General features: G+C 36.2%; 4 protein-coding genes and 1 long non-coding RNA gene across 5 annotated transcripts; 3 read left to right on the top strand and 2 right to left on the bottom strand.

The window, feature by feature from the left end:
- Positions 1-2078: 2078 nt before the first annotated feature.
- Positions 2079-4277, top strand: LOC113287687. The gene is made up of 3 exons (XM_026536507.1): positions 2079-3310; positions 3453-3543; positions 3768-4277. The coding sequence occupies exons 1-3, from the start codon at positions 2165-2167 to the stop codon at positions 3956-3958; spliced, it is 1428 nt and encodes a 475-aa protein (XP_026392292.1). The 5' UTR covers positions 2079-2164; the 3' UTR covers positions 3959-4277.
- Positions 4278-4404: 127 nt separating this feature from the next.
- On the top strand, positions 4405-8992 carry LOC113287686 (glycerol-3-phosphate dehydrogenase SDP6, mitochondrial-like). Its single transcript, XM_026536506.1, has 7 exons — positions 4405-5059; positions 5296-5644; positions 5793-6266; positions 6454-6785; positions 7374-7534; positions 7871-8129; positions 8506-8992. The coding sequence occupies exons 2-7, from the start codon at positions 5317-5319 to the stop codon at positions 8803-8805; spliced, it is 1854 nt and encodes a 617-aa protein (XP_026392291.1). The 5' UTR covers positions 4405-5059; positions 5296-5316; the 3' UTR covers positions 8806-8992.
- On the bottom strand, positions 8956-10160 carry LOC113287688. Its single transcript, XM_026536508.1, has 5 exons — positions 10053-10160; positions 9645-9765; positions 9495-9545; positions 9341-9392; positions 8956-9275 (listed from the first exon to the last, which is right to left on the bottom strand). The coding sequence occupies exons 1-5, from the start codon at positions 10145-10147 to the stop codon at positions 9094-9096; spliced, it is 501 nt and encodes a 166-aa protein (XP_026392293.1). The 5' UTR covers positions 10148-10160; the 3' UTR covers positions 8956-9093.
- Positions 10161-15889: 5729 nt separating this feature from the next.
- On the bottom strand, positions 15890-17305 carry LOC113285694. The gene is made up of 2 exons (XR_003328868.1): positions 16852-17305; positions 15890-16118 (listed from the first exon to the last, which is right to left on the bottom strand). It is a non-coding gene; the product is annotated as an uncharacterized LOC113285694 (long non-coding RNA).
- Positions 17306-19302: 1997 nt separating this feature from the next.
- Positions 19303-20187, top strand: LOC113285693 (cytosolic-abundant heat soluble protein 68135-like). Its single transcript, XM_026534481.1, has 2 exons — positions 19303-19519; positions 19626-20187. The coding sequence occupies exons 1-2, from the start codon at positions 19364-19366 to the stop codon at positions 20010-20012; spliced, it is 543 nt and encodes a 180-aa protein (XP_026390266.1). The 5' UTR covers positions 19303-19363; the 3' UTR covers positions 20013-20187.
- Positions 20188-21274: the final 1087 nt, after the last annotated feature.

Here is a 21274-nt window from a genome sequence, read left to right as displayed (position 1 = left end):
CGATCAATACGTTCCAGCACTAAGTTATCACATTTTTGGTTATTTGACCAGGTAAAATCTGGACAAGAGAAGGGCATATCCTTTAGAGTCCATTCTTTCATGAGACATTCTAAATCTTTTGTGTCATTATCAGTTATTGGTCTTTTACCCCACTTATCTTGAGGCACTAACATACAATTCAAGTCTCCCATCAATAAAGTAGGAATAGACGAATCATACGTCTGATTCTTGAAATTATCCCAGCTGGTAGGTCTAAGGTTTTTATTCGGTTCACCAAAGACATTAACATAAAATGTGATGCTCTCAATTTCAAGAAGAAGACAAAGGGTTTAGGAATAAGTTCATCAAAGACAAGAACACCTAAGCCCAACAGGTCCATTAGCTCATGTTCACATTTCAAATTTTCAATAACTCTTCAAAGCTTCAAGCGCCCTCTCATTGCTATTGCCCACAAAGGAGGAAGTTACTAAGTGTTTCGAAGCAGCACCAATGGAGAACTACTAATCGTCCATTGTTTTTAGTGTATTGATTCTTTTTCGAGTAAAATTTGAGATTATGAAATAGGAACATTATTTAAATACTCTTCAAAATCTACCTCTTGAAGTATACCCTTATTCAATTTAAAAAAATATCTCTACCTTCTGAAAAGTGGAAGCAATTAGCACAAATTGCTTCCAGAAGTGGACACAACTAGCACAGTTGCTTCCAGAAGTGGATGCAACTTTACACAAGTTGCTTTCAGAAGTGGATGCAACTTTACACAAGTTGCTTCCAGAAGTGGATGCAACTTTACCAAGTTGAATCCAAAAAAATTAATTTTTACCCCTCGGAGGTATTTGTGCAAGGTCAACCAAAACGGAGGGTATTTATAACATTCCCACTTGTGAAATTGTACTGTTTTACTTTTAGGGAGTTACTGAGAGAATTGGTGAATAAAAACGAACCATAGTTTGAGTGCATTGGCGAGAATTTAGTTCCATATTGGCGTTGATTTACCATAATACGGTAGGATGAAATCCCATACGAGTCTTGTAGCTCTTTCTTACCTCTGGTAAGTTTTAAATCTACGGTTACGATACGAATTACATATTCTTACAAATCGATCTTGTAAACATTGACCAAAATACCCTTGTCAATGACAGTCACAGAAATTCGTCATCTCTGCCTGTGGATGCAGATTACAACATTTACACTCTAGTCGTGTTAATCATTTCCTGCCTCTGCAATTAGGAACTCTAATGGAAGCCCTAATTACCAAAAAATTTACACTCAACACCCATAATCTTCTCTTATCACCATTTCTTCCTCGACTCAAATCCAAATCATTTCCTTCTAAACAACGTTTATTTCTTCAATTTTTCAATCACAGATGGAATTTGAATTCAATAAAACCTAATTTTTGCGCAATTTCGAACCCCCCTGCTTCAATTTCCTCCAACTATGGTGGATGGGATGATCTTAAGCTTATTGAACATCCAAGTCAATCTGGTAAGTTGAAGAATTTTCTTGTTTCCGTAGGCATTGATGATAGTAAGCATGTTTTCATGTTTATTATAGGTTTGATATCAGCTTTAGCAATTTCAAGGGTTAAGGTTTCTACAATTTTAGTGTTTCCAGCTTCAGTTTTGGTTTTTGCAATTGGATTTTCATTTGGGTTTATTCGTGGAGGTGGTGTTGGTTTTACAGTTAAGAAACTACGTGGTAGATTTGGTGTTGGTAATAACAAAGGAATTAAAGAAGAGAATCCTCCTAGATATGCTGAGAAATTGAGGAATTCAGTAGAATTTTTCAGTGAGTTGAATGAGAGGATAGCTAATTTGGAAAAGGAAATGAAAGGAGCCATGAATTCTAATTTTGTACAAGTGGGTGAATTAGAGAGTTACCATAGTATACTGAAAAACATAAGCTTGGACATTGTGAGAGAGAGAAATGTAATGGAAGCGTCAACAAATGATATAGTAAACCTGATTGTGTGAGTGAGTCTGTTGGAGAATCAGTTGATAGTGGAGAAGTTGAGAAAAATCTGAATCAGAAGCTGAGTAAGAGAAAAAGGGATGTAGGCGGAACTTTTTTGAATATTTTTCAGTTCTTTGGTGGCATATTTCAAGTGAATTCCGTTGATTCGAAAGCTAACATATCAAAAAATATCAGTAAAAGAGAAGGGATGGAGCAACTGAATCCAAATATGGTGAATGATCAAATTCATGAAAGTAAAATAGCTGATGGAATTGGAGATGATGATAGTTTAAATCGGGTGTCCATGAATAACATAGGAAACATGAAAATAGGTACTTCAGTACATGAGGACTCTAGGAACCCAGCTTATGATCAGCTTGGAGATGAAATACTAGGGGGTGATTCTAGAAATGTGGAAGAACCACGAATGGGCAATGAGAAATCTGTGGAGCCAATGAGAAACATTAGGAAACTACTTGAAAACGAGGAGTATTATAATCAGAGCAATACAACCAAGTTCATGAACAAGATGGGATGTGGGTCTAGAAAGGAAGTGCAGGTATCTGTAGAGAGTTTCCGTGATCAGTTGGATGTTGGGTTCAATGTCAGACCGGGGAAGGTTGAGTCCAAGACATCTGGTATGGAACATAAGACTTACTTGGAAGAAGAAAAAAAGTTCACAAGGTCCAATGCTGCTGACACAAGCAATGAAAATAACGTTGAGAATGAGATGCCCAGGTTTGATTTGAGAGAAACACCGGAGAATTTGGAAAATGTTTCCGAACTAGGAAACCGTCAATCTAGATGCAATATGGAAGAGGGTTCGGCGTCATCTTCAACATCTGCAAAGATATCGGAAGATGTAGTGTTTGACCGACATCTGCTGGAGGCTACTAACCTCCTAAAGCAAGCTAGGGAATGCTTGAAGGGTAAAGTTGATGAAGAAAGGGCTGAGGTTGTACTGTACAAGTCGGCTAGATTACTCTCGAAAGCCTTATGTTTGAAACCCATGAGCTTACTAGCTGTTGGTCAACTAGGGAACACTTTCCTTCTTCATGGTGAGCTCAAATTAAAGATTAGTCGTGAGCTGAGAACTCTCTTATCAACAGGTGATTCCTTCTCTAGGGAGAAAATGTATAGGGTAGAACCCGAGGGACATGATAATCAAGTCATGAGCCGAGATAAGATTACCTCTACTCTTATTGATGTGTGTGAAGAGTGTGAAGAACTCCTTGTTGAAGCTGGGAGAAAGTACAAGATGGCCATATCCATCGACGGGAATGATGTGAGGGCACTTTATAACTGGGGTCTTGCTCTTTCTTATCGTGCTCAGTTGATTTCAGATATCGGGCCGGTAAGGACCCTTTTTGGTGCTGGTACTTGTTTATATTGTCTCATCAGTTCAGCAGTACTATTGAAAACTTATGGGTCAGCTAAAGTTGGTAACAAAAGATAACTTATGCTTCTTATAAGTTATTGATTTCTACTCTTTGCAGGAAGCGGCTTATGATGCTGACAAGGTGTATCTGGCCGCAATCGATAAATTTGATGCTATGATGTCCAAGAGCAATGCATATGCGTCTGATGGTACGATTAAGAATATTCTTTTGATTAGCTTATAGAACATCCCGGAAGGAGATTGAATTTGAATATGTAGCAGTTATAATATGTTATCTACTCACACTCGCTCCTTTCGTTGTTGTATTTTGAATGATTTGTCATATATGCAAGATTCTCCTTGAGATAAAATGGTTTCTTAACATTTAAATTATCAAAGACAATTCCGCTAAATGTTTTTTTGTGAATTGCAGCTCTATTCCAATGGGGTATGGTATTGCGTCAAAGATCTCAACTTCGGCCAAGATATAGCAAGGAAAAGCTAAAGCTGTTGCACCAGGCAAGAAGACTCTTTGAAGATGCTCTTTCTATGGACTCTGACAATCGTCAAGTAAAAGAAGCATTATCATCTTGTATATCTGAACTCAGCTTTAGAAACTTATAAGCCATTTGAACCCACAAAAGGTTGAGCTAGTCAGAAATGTTGAAGTTGCTGCATTAAAAGTAAAAGGTAATTCCATTTCTAGCTTGTTTAACCGCCCAAAACAAAAGATAAACATAGAGACAGTGAGTCTGATTCTCAAGTAGGAGATCAGCAGTTCGAGTTTCCGCTCAAACATTGGAGATTTCGTGTAATTATTACTAACTTACTGTGGGGAAGGGGGCCGAGTTTGCTCAGGGGGAGTAAGCCGGTGTCTACGCTGCCAGAGGGCAGGACGGGCCTATGCCTAGTTTCAAAAAAAAAAAAAAAAAAAAAAAAAAAACAGTGATATATGGAAGAACCTCAAATGCATGTTTAATAAAACAAGTGTGAGTTGACATGCATAATTTGTAATAGCAGAAATCAAAATGTGCCAGGTAAAGTATGTCTTGTTGAAAAACCTCTACGGGCTATGCAGTAGAAATTTATCTGTAAAATTTTGCAATAAACTTTGGGCCTGCATCTGTGAAAATTTACATTGATAGCATGGCCGATGTGATTTTCTCCAACCATATGCATAGCAGCAAACGGCTCCACAAATTCGCTCCACCCCGCGACCATAAGACGTTTCCCTGAGTCTCTTGTAAACTGCATATTGCAAGCAGGAAAAAACAACAGAAGGAGCTGAAGCGCATGTTAGCAAGACTAGGCGAGAAACATCTAAATTGCACACCTGCTCATAATTAAACAATCTAAAAAGAGAAAATTGAAAACAAGGAACGGCAGAAGTGGTTTTTTTTTCGCGGGCAATAATTGAAGTGATGGTTGGATTTTTTTATGGTCTGAACTCTGATGATGTAACTACTGACAGTGAGAAAATGATTATCTTCACTTCCACCTTCTCTGTAAACCCTATCCCTATCTTCTTCATTATTATTATTCCAAATCTTTCCGAAATCGGAAACGTTTTAACGCACACATACATTAAATGCTCACTTCAAAGCTCTCTCTTTCTCTGTCATCACGGATGCTCCGTTAAAACATTTCCTTGTTGGCGTTTTTTTTATGTTGATGTTCTTCTTCCTTTGGTCCAGAAACGAAGGAAAAATCAGAGATCTAATACAGGTCTGTTACTGCTTTACGCCTTCAATGACATATGCATATTGTTTTTATCTGCATGTAGATATAATTCTTTGAAAATTTAGCCATTTCAGTTTCAGAAAAGATTAGGTTTTGTTTTTGTAGTTAATATTCTGTTCTTTAGATATCTTTTTCGGTTATATTTGGTAATAATTGTTTACATTTGGTTCACAAAATGACCCAATCTTTCTAATCATATTGATTGGGACTTTGCCTGACACAGTGGTTGATGTGAGGATTCAATGCGTCGTATAATATTTGAAGCATCAGCTGCATTAGTTGCAGTAAAATTGGGTCTGAATGAGGGGAATTTGTTTGCCAGAGATAGATCCGAGGTTAAGCAGAACATTCTATCGAGGGATGGAATTGTTCCAAGTAGAAAAGAGCAGGAAGAAAAGATGTCTGGAAGCAATTCCAAAAGTCCTTTCGATGTTCTGGTGATTGGAGGTGGTGCTACTGGATCGGGTATTGCACTTGATGCTGCTAGCCGAGGATTACATGTTGCGCTTGTGGAGAGAGAAGATTTCTCCTCCGGTACATCTTCAAGGTCGACTAAGCTTCTTCATGGAGGTAAAATAGTGTGCTCTCCCTCATTATGAGACTCTATCTTTCCTTATTTATTTCTGTTTTTGCAATTTGTTTCCTCTTGATATGCTTATGAAAAGAGTTCCTTTATGGTGTTCCCCTCTTGACATCCTATATATTGTATATAAATCAGGAGTTCGCTATCTGGAGAAAGCATTTTTCAATCTAGATTATGGCCAGCTGAAATTAGTTTTCCATGCACTTGAAGAGCGCAATCGTGTCATTCAAAATGCTCCACACATTTGTCGTGCCCTTCCTACCATGACCCCATGTTATAGCTGGTTTGAAGTAGTATACTATTGGGCCGGATTGAAGGTGTATGATCTTGTTGCTGGTTCTGGAACCTTGCGACTGTCACGATATTACCCTGCACAAAAGGCTGTCACTGTATTTCCAACTCTTGCAAAAGAATGTAATGGTCGAAAATTGAGAGGTGCAGTTGTTTATTGTGATGGGCAGATGGATGACTCACGTCTCAATATTGGACTAGCTTGCACTGCTGCCTTGGCTGGTGCGGCAGTGCTTAACCATGTGGAAGTAGTTTCTCTCCTTAAGGATGAAGTCTCTGGTCGTGTAATCGGTACCCGAGTTCGAGACAACCTGACAGGTATGGTAGTATGATCTGATTGGGTGTTTATTTTATTTTATTTATTATTAGTATTTACTTTGAAGGAATTGTAAATTGATGGATCAATTGTACCTGTAGCCAGCAACAAATAGTTTGTAGGTTTCGGTCTCAATTTTCATGGTTGTCCATCATCCATTCTTGTGAGTAATCTGTAATTTTTCTGCAGGAAAGGAGTTTGATGTGTATGCCAAGGTTATCATAAATGCTGCTGGACCTTTTTGTGATTTTCTAAGGAAGATGGCTGACAGCGGTGCAGCAAACATTATAAGTCCAAGTAGTGGTGCCCATGTGGTGCTTCCAGATTATTTCACTCCAGAGGACATGGGATTACTAATTCCTAAAACCAAAGATGGTCGTCTAGTGTTTATGCTACCTTGGAGAGGTAAAACTCTGGCTGGAACTACAGACTCTAGTACTACTATAACTGATCTCCCCCAACCACAATCAGAGGAAATAGATTTTATCCTCCACGCCATTGAGGATTACTTAAGCATCAAGGTACACACTAAGTGAACTGGGATTATGATTTAGTTTATAGTGTTATTACTTATTTTTTCCCCAGCTTTAGGCGATCTAAACAAAAGTTTACAAAATTTGAGAACTAGATAATTTCTCACTTCCTCAGTTGCATAAAAAATATGATCTGGAACCTCAACGTTACATCATATATTTTCCTCAGTGCCAATCAAAATGAATTTGGAAAACGGTCTCTTATCATCACAGTAGTATTAGTGTTATACACCTGTTGGGTTTATGATGGACAACTTGCCGAGGCCTTTCTCTGAATCTGCAACGCCTCAGATGTTGGCCCTGTAAGATGATTAATGTTGCATTGAAGTAGGTCAAGAAATTCAGGCATCTTTTATCAGATTTAAAAATTTGAATCTTCTGATCAGTTTAAATTACAATAGCTGAGCTTTTGCAGTTGAAGTATCAAACCCCTCTTTTTTTAGATGTTCCTCTTTCTTTTTTCATCACTTTTTTTCTTCTGCAGGAAGTTCGGTGTACTTGTTACAGTCATTCTCAAGTGACTTAAATTGAACCCTGAATGCATGAAGTGGTTGCTAATATTTAGTTAAATTTCAGGTTAGGAATTCAGATATTCTCTCCACATGGAGTGGTATACGTCCGCTGGCTGTTGATCCTTCGGCTAAGGATACAGCAAGCATTTCCAGGGATCATCTTGTACACGTTGATTGTCCTGGCTTGATAACTATTTCTGGTGGAAAATGGACTACTTATCGAAGGTACTTCATTTAGTCACACAAAATCTTGAGGAATCCAGAAACTCTCATGAAACCTGCCTCTCTTCGTAGGGCCTAGGTTTTGGTAAAACAAAAGAAGATACGTTATTTACTTTCTGCATATGAATTTTTAGCTGTTTAAAACAAAATTGGGAAGATATGGATCATTAACAAAGTAACCCTAACAAATAAATTGCTCTATAGTAGGTATTCTATCTCCGCAAAATGGTCAATCCGATGTGTTGTATACCTTCTTGGTGTCAGAGCTGAAATGCTGAAGTTTCTTCTTTAGCTTCATGTCTTAGGAGACAGTAATTTTGAATGTATCTAAATTTTCAGTATGGCGGAAGATGCAGTTGATGCTGCCATCAAGCATGGGGACCTGAATCCTTTAAGGCCATGTGCCACAGCTGACCTAGCCATTGTAGGTGCAGAAGGGTGGAAACCTTCAGCTTTTGTGGAGTTGGCTCAATCTTTTGTACGCAGGAAGCAGACAAGGGAGGGGAAAGTGGTGCCAGGAGCATTAGACACATCAATTGCCAAGCACCTCTCTTGTGCATATGGAAGCATGGCCACGCAAGTGGCCTCTATTGCACAGGTTGGAATTTAGAATATTAATAGCCATTTTGTCACTGTTGTTTGTCACTTATGAAAGGACGCCATCATTTCAAGACTGGGACGTAACCCATCCCTTGAATGGTCATGTTTTTATTCACTTACTCATGTGGTAGTAAGCATTACAGTATAAAGCATAGTCCACTAATTTTTTTTTTGTCAAGGAGCCATTCTTTGAACTCCTTAATCCCACAATTGTTTCATGACGCTGCTCCCCAACTATGCACATTTAGCTTGCTTCAAAAAAAAAAAAGCACATTTAGCTTGTGTGCATGTATGAACCAGCCGTCATATTGCAGCGTCTGTTGTTACTTGTATTCATGGATGGCACTATTTTTACGCGCTCTCATTGAATGCAGGAGGAAGATCTTGGGAAAAGGCTTGTCCATGGTTACCCTTATCTAGAGGCTGAAGTCGCCTACTGTGCCAGGAATGAGTACTGCGAGACTGCCATTGATTTCATTGCCAGAAGAACGAGGCTGGCCTTTCTGGATGTTAATGCTGCCACACATGCTCTGCCACGAGTCATTGAGATACTTGCTATTGAGCATGGATGGGACACAGAAAGGCAGAAGGTAGAACATCAGACTGCTGAAGTCTTTCTTCGCACTTTCAGACCTGGAGTGACAGATTTAGTGTCACAAAAGCAGACTAAATAGTCCATAATCAACTCGCCAGCAGAATTAGGAGGACGATTCAGTGATTGTTGCTGTATTTTAACTACATGCACGATTACTTTTAAGATTCATACACCCTAAATGGGTGCTTGGGAAAATGAAATTAACATAACTAAAGTGAAATTGAGAAGAAAATGGAATAAATGTTTAGCAAGGAAAAGTTCAGTAATTCCTTTAACCAGCGTGTTTCAGTTTTTTTTTCAGTAATATTTAGAAACTAGATTTCCCAGTGTGGAAAATTTATTCATACATCACAATAACAGGTAGATATCATTTAACTGCAGGGTCATGAATATCAACTTCAGATGCCAATCTAAACTTGAGAATTTTCTGGAGGCTGGTAATAGGTTTTACTTGCTTGGCTGAAGTTTGATTCGGATCAACAATGCACGTCCCTTTGAAAAGGTTTTGATCTGATGGGCCCGTCTCCTCGTGCACCACAGGACCACCATCTGCCAAGGCAAAATTTAGTTTAACCCTGCAGAAATCAGCTATTCCACACATTATCGAGACTCACCTTTTTCCGAGAAAATGAGGCATGTAGCAATTGTTTCCTCGTACGTTCCTATCTGCGACAACAGTTCAGTGAAGCGATAAACCACATTACTCTAAATAAGCCATAAAAAACATTGTCACTTTAAAGGTAAGTAGTTTGCAGTCCAAAAGCTCACCAACTTCAAATTGTCGCCTACGATCAAAACTGGATTCAAAGTATCTAAACCCTACCAAATCGAAGAGATTACATTACTGAACAAATTATATTTCACAAGTTAGAATATAAACATGAGTAGGAATCATATTATTCGTTTGGAAGGAGATACATAAAACGGAAGGCGCATTTGGTGGGATGTGTAATTGTTTATAAACAGCTTCAAGATCAAGTAATACGTATTCATCTGCTTCCACCTCATTCTCAATTCGCTCGGAATTTTCCTCCATATCCTACACATGACAAGTGAAGAAACTATCAATGCCTCATGCCAAGAAGCCAGACTTACACTATGTTTGTTTGTTTTTTTACTTCATCATTAACTTCAAATGTATCAAAATCATTTCAAGTTTCAATTATGAGTCAGACAGAATAAAAAGATAAAATATTTCTCTGAGACAATTTATCATAAGCTTAAAGTGCAATTTTGGAGTCGGACTGTTTTAAGACTCAGGAATTCACAGGCCCGTGAATCTTAAAGAAAAAAGGGAACACCGAAGAAGGATTTCAGGAATGTTACCTGAAAGATTTTGAGGCGGTAAAGGTTGCTACAGGGGTTCTGTAATGGGACTGGCAATTGGTAACGGTAACCCCCTTATAATAATAGGTAAACATAAAAAAATAAATAAAAACATAACCTTGCTAGTTGTGGAAATTGAATTGTTGTCCCTATTTCTAATGGGCTTTAATAAATATCCCAACAGACTGGGTTGCACAGACGGGACACGTAGACGCGGGCACGACACGATACCAGCACCCATGTTTGGTTTCTCTCTTTTCTAGGAATTCGTTATTAAAATACTATATATTTGTATCCCAAAACACAAAATGTACGATTGAGATTACTAGTTTTAGATTGAATTTAGATTTTTATATTTTAGGTGAGACTAAATTAACCTTTATCCCTTATATATCACTAATAAATTTCTTTTTAAAAATTTCATTGATTCATGGTCAGTTAGGTGTGGGCGATATTTTTGGTAGCGAAACAAAATATTTACCAAATTTTACTGTGCGTTAATTTAACTAAGAAACATATATTGAAGAAAATATCTCCCAATTTTACGTTTATTAATTGCTTGCACTATCTTCGCTAATGGATTAATTTATCAGATGTAAATTCCACGTTTGACTTTTCAAAAAAGTCAACACTAATTATTCAGGAATAAATTAGTTATTACGAAAAATAGTTGGCTAAAAGGATTTTCATTTGAATTCAAAATGTCTTATTTTGTCACGTAGTGATAGGCATCAAATAATTCCTAGTACCCAAATTAGCAAGGGTACATTATTTATGTGTCCTTACTTTTGAAACCCAATAAATACATCCTTATACAACAATAAATATATCCCTACTTTTTAATAACCTTTTCCATTTGAAATTAGATTACCTTAATACCTCACCCATATAATATTTTTTTTTATTTCAAAATGGAACAAATTTCTTCCTCTACCACTTCACCACCACCACTAGCACCACCACCACCAAAATTCAACTACCATTCCACCACCACCGTTCAACGACCACCACCTACCAACCTCCACCACCACTAATATTTCCATCACCACTCCGTCACCACCACCATTACACCACAACCAGTCCGCAACTGCCGCCATCACTAGTTCGCCGCCGCCACCACCGCCACCGTCGTCGTTGCCGCCGCCACAACTAGTTCAGATATTTTTGTATCAACAACAATAGTTGATCCAAATAAAAATAACACCAACAGTAGAAGTTGATCTAATTTAGGGGATCAACAACAGTAGTTGATCCAAAAAAAAAGGATCAATAGTAGAAGTTTATCTAATTTAGGGGATCAACAACAATAGTTGATCCCCAAAATTGGACCAACAATGAAAGTTGATCCATGTAAATGGAGTGAACTTGGAGTGAGTCGAACACGCATCATATGACATGGAGTAAGTCATGCTACCATTGCACCACAAGTTCAACATTTGAAGAAATTTACATGATTTAAACTACAAGCATGATTATACTAATCCAAGGAAATGTTGTCAACGGAAGTTGATCCCATAAAAATTATAAACAACACCAACTGATCATCACCTATAGCTTCATAAACAACAACTTTAAGACCAAGCTCTCCATCTGAAGCTAAACACAAATCTGACTCCAACCCCTCTGTAATCTTCTCAGCTCCAATAGAAACCATCAGAGCCCATCTATAACCAGTCAACAACATCTTCTCGGCTTCTAATCCAGTACTTCACCAATAGCATCACCCATTCCTGCAATTCCTCTACCAATAGCAGCACCCATCTTTATTGTTCTCTCAATAACTCAGCACCACCATCAACCATAAATTTAGCAAAAAAACATAAATACAAACTTTATACAACCTCCATCACCACCTCCGTAGAAAAAACAATACTGCAACACCACCCTCACTACTAAAATAAAAGCCACCACCAACTCATCCAATGATAATTTTCATCTCTTCTTATTGTTGAAAGCAAAAGCTACTAGTAATTGTTACAGTATCCTGCAATTAACAATCACAAATTTTAATTAGCTACATATTTCATATATAGTAATCATTCATATTGTCTTGTATTTCAAATAACTAAAACAAGTTTTTTTTGTTTTCTCTTGATCAGAAATAGCTAAAACAAGTTTCATTGAGCAGACACGTATCCATGAGATTCAAAATTAAAAGTTAATGAAATTCAAATTGACTATATGGGTAAAAGAGATTAAGTTAAGTTGAGTTCATCTGCTTTTACATTTTTGATCCTAGTTACATATTAACATTTTATTATAATTTAACTCAAGAACCCTAGAAAAAGTTTGGTGAAAATTTTCAAAATTCTTAGCTCACAAGCGAGATTAAGATTAGATTAATGTAAATCTGGACTCTGATTATGAATTAGAAACGAAAATCGGGATGAAAACAAATCTATTAGGTTACCAGTAAAAAAACAAAGATGGATAAGTTAATTGATTGTACTAGAACGATAAGGAGATATCATACTTATCTTTCGATTCACTTTTCGTTGATTCATCTTCGTTTTCAGTTGTTGTTGATGATTTTTATCGACTTTTCTCCATCGATTAAAAAAAATCTTCATGGACTGATGTCGTCGATGGATCTGGTTGAAGAATAAGGGCAAGCAAAACATGATAGAACACAAATCAAACACATGAAGTGATGAAGGTGGTGGTGTAGATTTTGGTGGTGCTGATTCTGGTGGTGGTGGAAGCTATGGAGATGATGGTGGGAGCGATAAGATTGATTTGATTTTTTTCTGTCATAAGAAGTGATGAAAAAGAGCAATAGTGAGGAGGGATAAATACGGAGTCATAAAAATTATGTTTTTAATGAAAATTTTCAATTATGTCACTAGGGATATTTGTAAACTCTGTTGGCTGGGTTGCACGGACGCTCCATTTTTTGAGCAGTGTTCACGTCCGACTCGCGTTGGAAACAGGACGCGTGTGGGACGCTGACACGATGCGTGTCCGATGCACCAATTTACGCATCCTGTGCGCGTCTGGTTTGGACGCACCGAAGACTCGGATTTGACGTGTTTTTTTTTATATTCATCTACACTTGTTTCTTTATTTTTACTATCATTAACTAAATGAAGAAAGAAAAACATTTATGTCAATCATTTAGGTCTTTATTAGGGTTCCGTAATTGGAAATGATATCACGTATACCCTTAGTTGGGCATGTGTTGTTCTAAGAATGCATTTTGATTGTGCTACGTGTTTAATAGTGATTGATTGCTTGATATTTGACATGTATAAACAAATGATTTCTTATTTTCTTTTGAAATTTATACTCATGTATCATCATGTTCTAATTTTTAGCATCGAAATACTTGAGTTTGCTGTATAAAATACATGATTGTATATATAAATAATACATAATAAGCTCTAAAAAAACCAAGGTGACCATATTTACCACACAAAAACTCCACCCATATGTTGAGATCCATTAAATCTACATATTCCCTAAAATTGATACAAAAACTCCAAATGTTTTTAAAACGGTAAATTACGTCCATTCCATTTTATAGAAATACCGAGCTTACCCACTTCTTCTTTCTTTAGTCGTCTTAACCAAGGTGACCATATTTACCACACAAAAACTCCACCCACATGTTGAGATCCATTAAATATACATAATCCCTAAAATTGATACAAAAACTCCGAATGTTTTTCAAACGGTAAATTACATCCATTCCATTTTATAGAAATACCGAGCTTACCCCCTTCTCCTTTCTCTAGTCGTCTTCTTCTTTGTATGACCGTCTCTCTGCATCTCTCTATCTCACTCACATCGCCATTATCAGCATCATCTCTTTATCTCTAGTCTTCTTCTTCGTATTTAGATTGAGCAAGACCATCCCATGATCGTCCATCAACACCGCTCATTTGTTTCTCTCCCCTCATCACCACCAGCACTACCGAAAGCAGAAACAACATCCGTAGGTCATGATAGTTGTATTACCTTCTCTTCCTCACTCCAAATTAATTTCCAGAAGGTAATTTTTTTAATTTACATATGCAGAGATGGTATTTTGAATCAATTTCATTTTGTTATCGAATTTTATTTGATTTATAATTCGTTTTGCATTTGTTTCTATTTTATTCATTCCAAAATTAGGGCTTTGTTTTGGGTTTTTGGAAATTTTTAGGGAAAACTTGATTGTATAATTGGTACTAAACTTATCTTTTTCTTTGTTATTGTCATTGTTGATTTTTTTACGAAGTGGGACAAACAAGAGTTTTCTTTTGGTTTTCTATGGTTCCATGACATTTATAAGCTAGACATAGTTCTGTTGAAAGTAGTGGAGACTCTTTAGTTCAATGACATTGTACTTGAAAAAATTCTCAATGTCATTTTTTTTTATCATGGATGAACCAGTGCTAACCAATCCTCAATATTGTTAGCGAAAAAAAATTCTTTCCTTGGATTTTAACTTTGTATGATTTTTAGCAGTCCCTGGAGCCGCATTCACTACCAAGATCAACTATTGGAACCGCTGTATACATTGCTTGAGAAGTATTACTCAAGAAACAATATGATGAAAAGGTAAAATCCTCAATCTCCACTTTCTAGTCTTATCAGACATAATCTTGTTGTAATTAGTATTACCAATTCGAAGCTACTGCGAATACTGCCAAATTTTCTGTCTACATATATGCTATAGTACCATGAAATTTATAAGCTAGACATAATGCTGGTAAATGTTCACATTGCACAACAGTTCAGGTAAATGTTCACATTGCACAAAGTAAATGTTTATGTTGTATAAATTGTATGTCTTTGTTGTTGTTGTTGTCAGTAAGTGGTGATGGTTGTGAGTGGGTTGTTCGTTCCTTCTTATCTTAGCTTATTTAAGTGCACTTTCAGCATTATACTGTACTTGATATTTTGGCCAATTTTATGTCTCAGTAGTTTAAAGTTTTCATTGTTGGCAGGTCAGAATTGCGGCTAGAGTTCGGCGTACACAACAAGTACAAATCAAGTTCAGTGGAGATGCTGAAGAGATGTTTGCATGAAACCAATGTTGTAGAGAAACTAATCAAGCTCCCAAAGTTGAAAGGCCAGCTATAGTGTTTCCAAAATTCCTTTGTTATTAATCCCGATACTCTGCCACAACCAGTCTTCCAAGTAAGTAGAAGAGAATTTTTAATACATGTTCACTTCCCAAGAAGAAGATGAGAACTTTTGGTAGCTTCCATGTTTTGACTACCCATAACCGAAGGACATGCCATGCTCCACAGATGTGAAGCCATTTCGATTACAATTCTTCAAATTTCAGTTTCAATTTAGTTTAGACTACATACAATATGTATTTAATCTACTTTTCAGATTTCATTTTGATGTTTGTTTTAGAGTTATTTTTTATTTATTCTCTTTTTTATTCTTTCTATAGTTAAACATGTTAATTTGTTGCAGGCGTGTCATGTTTGTTTCATTTTTAGATTAAGTTTGGCAGAGCTTGCGGGATTTTACAATCTGTTGGAACCAAAATAGGTTTCATCATATTTTTACCGGAACCCATTTTGGTTTCATCATATTTTTGCTGAAACCCTTTTTGTTTTCATCATTTTTTACTGCTATTTTTCTTTTGCATCTTAACAACATAAGAGATTATGTTGTCTACTGTTTTCTAAAGTAAAATTACTAAGCAGTGTTTTTTTGGTTTCGCAGATATATGATACACTATTTATGAATTTTAAAGATCTGTTTACATGCTTATCAAGTGTTACAACGTAGTGAATTAGTGAAAAATTGTCCCAGTTTTTTTTAAGTGACAATCAATGTTCACGACAAAAATAGAAATAATATCCTTTAGACATAAGTTGTAAGGCACTACAAACTGAAATCAATTAAATCTTTTTTTATAGAAACTGTAATTTGTCACCATTACAATTAGTCGATAACCATTTTACAAGTAGTTTAAACTTCAACAAAAACTGAATTTGCCAAAATAAAAGTACTTTTTTAGGCATGACATGCGAGTATTGTTCTCCTTTTTGTATCAAAGCCTTTATTGCAGATGCTTCCGTGCACAAATGATGCTATATTGCTCTGTTTCTCTTTTTTTCCCTGTTGTGAAACCAAAAGTAAACGATAAGCACCAACAAAATGATGAAACCATAATTGAAAAATGATGAAACCATAACAAAAAATGGTAAAACCAAATCTGGTTAGATCAAGCAAACATCAAGTAAACACACCCAACAGATATATGTAACCATAAGAGGAGATGGTGAAACCAAATATGGTTTCATCAAAAAAATGAAGACAATATAACACGTCAACTGAAAACTGTCTTCAATTTTTTACTCAAGTTCCACAAGGGAAAAATGATAAAACCAAAAATGGTTTCATCAAAAATACAAGAATTAATCAACACACCAATAGTTCTGGTGGAATCAAATTCGACAAGGGAAAAATGATGAAACCAAAAATGGTTTCATCAACTACCAGAATTAATCAACACACCAACAGTTCTGGTGGAACCAAATTCGGCAAGGGAAAAATGATGAAACCAAAAATGGTTTCATCAAAACTACCAGAATTAATCAACACACCAACAGTTCTGGTGGAACCAAATTCGACAAGGGAAAAATGTCGCATCCGAAAATTGTTTCATCAAAATGACAAAAATCAACCAACAACAACGAACTAGTGCTAGTGGAATTAAATCTAACAGTCGATAAATGTAAGATTTGTTCATACGGACCATTAATGAATAGATATCAAACAAAAATATGAACAATAATAAATAATGATCTTATTATTGATCAAACAACATGAGACAAAGGATTCGATTTACCTTTTGGAGGATTTTTAATCGTCTTCTTGAGTTGTTCATCTTTGTTTCTCTCTTGTTGAGCATTCTTCTTCACCATTTTAACCAGTTTTTGTGATTTTTGTTTTACTTTTTTGAATTTAGGGCATAACTTGTCTCGATCAATAATTTCTAGTTTCTAACAATCCATATTTAGAGAAAAAAGAGAGGTTCCAGTAGAAGAAAATAGAATCGGAAGGGAAATGAATTTCGTAGATCTATTTTTTTTTCCCGAGAGATTAAGAAAGAGAATTAGACGAAGATACGGTGAGAGAGACTTGTCGTTTGTTTCTGGGCTGAATAGATGTAGGGGTATTGTAGACAATTCTGGAATTTTGGGGTTTTTATTACTCTTTTGTTTCGCTGGAGTTATCTTATACAGATGTTGATAGCCTTGGGGCTGTAACGTACGCGTTATAAAGAAAAAAGAATATCATTTAGAGAGAATTAAGAATTAAGATTTATTTTGTTTTTGGGGAAAAGTAAGAATTAAGGTTTATAATTGTGTATGAAAATTATAAATAAAAGAACAACTATAACTAATTAGAAATATGATGAAGATTGATTAAAAGAAAAGTTAAGGTTTATTTTGATTTTGATTAAGAAGAAGAATTTAAGTATAATTGCTAGTACAAATTAAGAAGTGTTTGGATTTTCGTTTTAACTTAAATTTTATGTGGCTGCATTTAAGAGAAGCCAAAAAGAAAGGAAAAAAGAGTCACATGGATCATTTCCAGTGAGGAGGTGATTTTATGCCATCGGCCAATTTTGAAACAAAATGCTGATTTTGGTTCCGAGTATTATATTCAGGATGAAATTTTATTAAGACCGTGTCAAAATTATTCCTAGAAACCAAGTTTTTTTTTTTTTTTTTTTGGGTTTTGACACAATTTGTTGGGTTTAAAGAGAACCCAAAACCTAACAAAGAAAACCCAAACAAATAAAACTAAAACACACTACTTTCTAATATAAATCTTCCTATTTCTATCTCCAGCCAAAATTCCCTGCAACTCACTAAAAACTGTCCAGACTGAGAACAAATCTTTTTTTACTAGATATGAAGAGATGATGCTCTGATGGGAAGAGTCTGAACAATTTTTCTTTTACTAGACTGAGAACAATTTTTTTTTTCAACGCTATTAGATAAGAAGAGATGATGCTCTGATGGGAAGAGTCTGTTACTAGTGGAGCTCATATTTCTACATTGCTTTACAAGGGCTTTTGGCTTTCCAGAGTCCAAACTAGAAACCGTTGGTAATCTCTTAACCACATGAAACAAATAAATAGGTCGGTAACGATTTTTTTTTCTTTCTTGAAGCAAGGTCGGTAACGATAAATATCGTCATATGACTCACGGGAGGAGCCGTACCATTTTGTGATACATAGGACCACTAGCTAAGTACACCCCAGACACGTGGTTGTAGCCCCAACTAAAACTTTCACAAATCTGTGGATCACAACACAAGGATAGAACATCAATGATCTCTGTATCGACATCGTTATGATTTACCTACTCACCATAAATCGGGTTACACTCTATCACTGAACATATGTCGAGCAGTAGAAGTTAACTATTCATGCAGTCTAGGGGTGTAAATAATACCCGAAAATACTCGGCCTGCATGTATCCGCGCGAGCCCGCCTGTACCCGAAGTAGTCCAAAGTCTGTTATGGCCCGTCATGGACCACCCGGCCCGGCCTGGATTAAATTCTTGGGCGGTCTCGGGCTTTGCAATTAATTATGATGCCCGGTCTGATACCCGGCCTGGTGCCCGGCCTGGAAGCCTTCTATGTGTCATTAATCATTTAATATCCTCTTAAAAAGACTTAAAAGTTACAGTTTTATAATTGTCAATTTTATGTCAAGAAAAATAAAATATATAATTGTTTTTACTTATAATTAACCTTTTCAAAACATTAATGGTAATATATTTTCTTATTAGAAAGTTTATTGTACTCTAATTAATTATTTATTATAGGCTAAAATTAAAAATTTGTCAGTGTAATTTAAATATAAAATAATACTATCACTTACGATATGCGATATTGGAAAGGAAAAGATATTGTATTTAATACTGTTCATTTGAAAATTTAAACTTAAAAAGAAAATAAAAAAAATTAGTGGCTTGTCCGACACGATCTGGCCTGCCCGTATAAAAAGCGGGCTTTGGGCGATCTTTGGGTAGCAAATTATCTACTTGTGCCCGGCCTGAATTTGTTTACGGGCTCACAAATATTAAGCCTGGCCTGCCCGGCCTGTCTTAGTTTTTGGGTCGGGCGGCCCGGCTTGCCCGAATTTACACCCCTAATGCAGTCCTACTTGTTTGAGATATTTTTCTTTCTTGTACGTGTCAGCTCAACACAACGCCATTTACAATCTTCACTTTCCTATTTAAACCGCTGCCCTATTCGAAGTTCTTAACAACTCAAAAAACTTACGACACCAACAAAAGAAAGAAAGAAAACAAAACTCACCAGTCACCACATCAAGTAAACAATGGCAACAATCAGTTTTGCAAAGAGTGCTGCAGTAATGAACATCTCCTGTTCATTCCCTCAAACCCCATCCATTTGTACTTCTTCATCATCGGTCTCATTCCGTAAAGTCTCAAGAGTTAGCTTCTCCTCTTATTCAAGTTTCAACCCCAATCAAGTAAGTAATATTATTTCAAACTTTAAAATCTTAGAACCCTAGCTATAGCGCATTCAAGGTTTTTCACAATATTCGTATGTTAATTGTATTTGTTCATCAATTGCAGGATAGGAACACAGTGGCAAAAGAAATGAAATGCAGAGCAAGTAAAGATTCACTGGTTGGTCAAGCAGGAGAAAAATTAGACGAGGGCGTTGCCAAAGCAACAGAACTGGCTGATAGTGCAAAAGCAAAAGCGACAAAAGATATTGAAACAACCAGCGCGAAATCAGGGGAATTACAAGCCGATGCCAAAGATATTGCTGGTTCCTTGAAAGATAACATAGCTGAAGGAACAGAGAAGGCAACCGAAAGTGCATCTAAATTTGGTGAGCAAGCTAAAGAGAGTGTACTGGATGCAGGAGAGAAAGCGAAAGAAAACGCCAACACTGCTTGGGAAGCTACTAAAGATGCAGCACAGAATATCAAAGATGCTGTTGTTGGTAAAGAATAAAATACATGATACTATTGTTGTGTTGTGTGGTTTTCTCATTTTACACTTGTGAACAACATAAAGGAAAAAAATATAACTTGAATTTGGTCCACTGTGTGGCACCTAGTAGTAGTACTGTCCTGTACAGTTGAATCTTACGTTTGAGATAATACTACATGGTGTTTTGAGTTTCTAATTTTGACTTACAACTATTGCGGTTTCTGTTTGATCACTCTACTTAAAAGTGGAAGGATCCCTTCACACTTTTAATTTCACACTATTTCACGTGCTGATCTTTTTAACAATAACCAAACGGTAATGTAATTGAAGCTAATATTTTGGGGATATGATCATGTTCCAAAGCTCTATATACCCATAAAAATAAACACATTCCAACACGTATAAATCCACAATCTATTATTTTGAAAATCGGCCAATTTTCAGCCGCTAAAATTAGGATTGGTAGATGACGAGGTTTGGTATATTGCAACGCGCTCCTTTTTTATGGCTGTGTAGAGCTTTGCAAGAAGAGCATATCCTCAAAATATTAACTTCAGGTAGGTTACCATTTTTAAGTTTTATCAAAAAAATATTACCAAAAATGTGACAAAGTGTGAGTTTAAGAGAGTATGTGAGAAACATGTAATAGAATGTTATTGAATAAGGTGAATATTACAAGAGAGATGATTATCTTTAAATAACCCAATCATTATAGTTGTAGTGTCATTATATAACACAAACTATTCACACAAACACAACACAGGACAGGACAGGTCAAGTCAACATTTTTTGACTTGACATTTACAGTATCTAATACACCACCTCAAACTGTTAGGGGCTGACAAGAACATGACAGTTTGAAAACACAAAGTAGTAAAAGCATTACAACAGACTAAGTAACATCAGAAACTGAACTTGATGAAGCTTTTGAACTTGATGAAGCAGAGGAAGAACTTGCAGAAGCCTGTGCACTTGAATCTAGTAATGACTGCAACAACCTTGAAAAGGTAGGTAAACAAAGCCCTTTTGTAAATATATCAGCTAACTGGTCTTCACTTGAAATATGCTGCAACTTTAGAAAGCCACTTTCCACCAACTCCCTTACAGTATGGTATTGTATCTCTATATGCTTTGTCCTAGCATGGAAAACATGATTAGATGCTAATGCCAAAGCACTGTTATTGTCACACAAGAGTAAAGGTGGACTTGTAACAGAAATATGTAACTCAGATAATAAATTCACAAGCCACTTTAGTTCAGCTGAAGCAAAAGATAAACACTTA

This window comes from Papaver somniferum, chromosome 6, assembly GCF_003573695.1.
Source record: "Papaver somniferum cultivar HN1 chromosome 6, ASM357369v1, whole genome shotgun sequence".
Lineage (NCBI taxonomy): Eukaryota > Viridiplantae > Streptophyta > Magnoliopsida > Ranunculales > Papaveraceae > Papaver > Papaver somniferum.
Note: the sequence above shows the minus strand (reverse complement) of the source record. Positions and strands in the feature narration are given on the sequence as shown.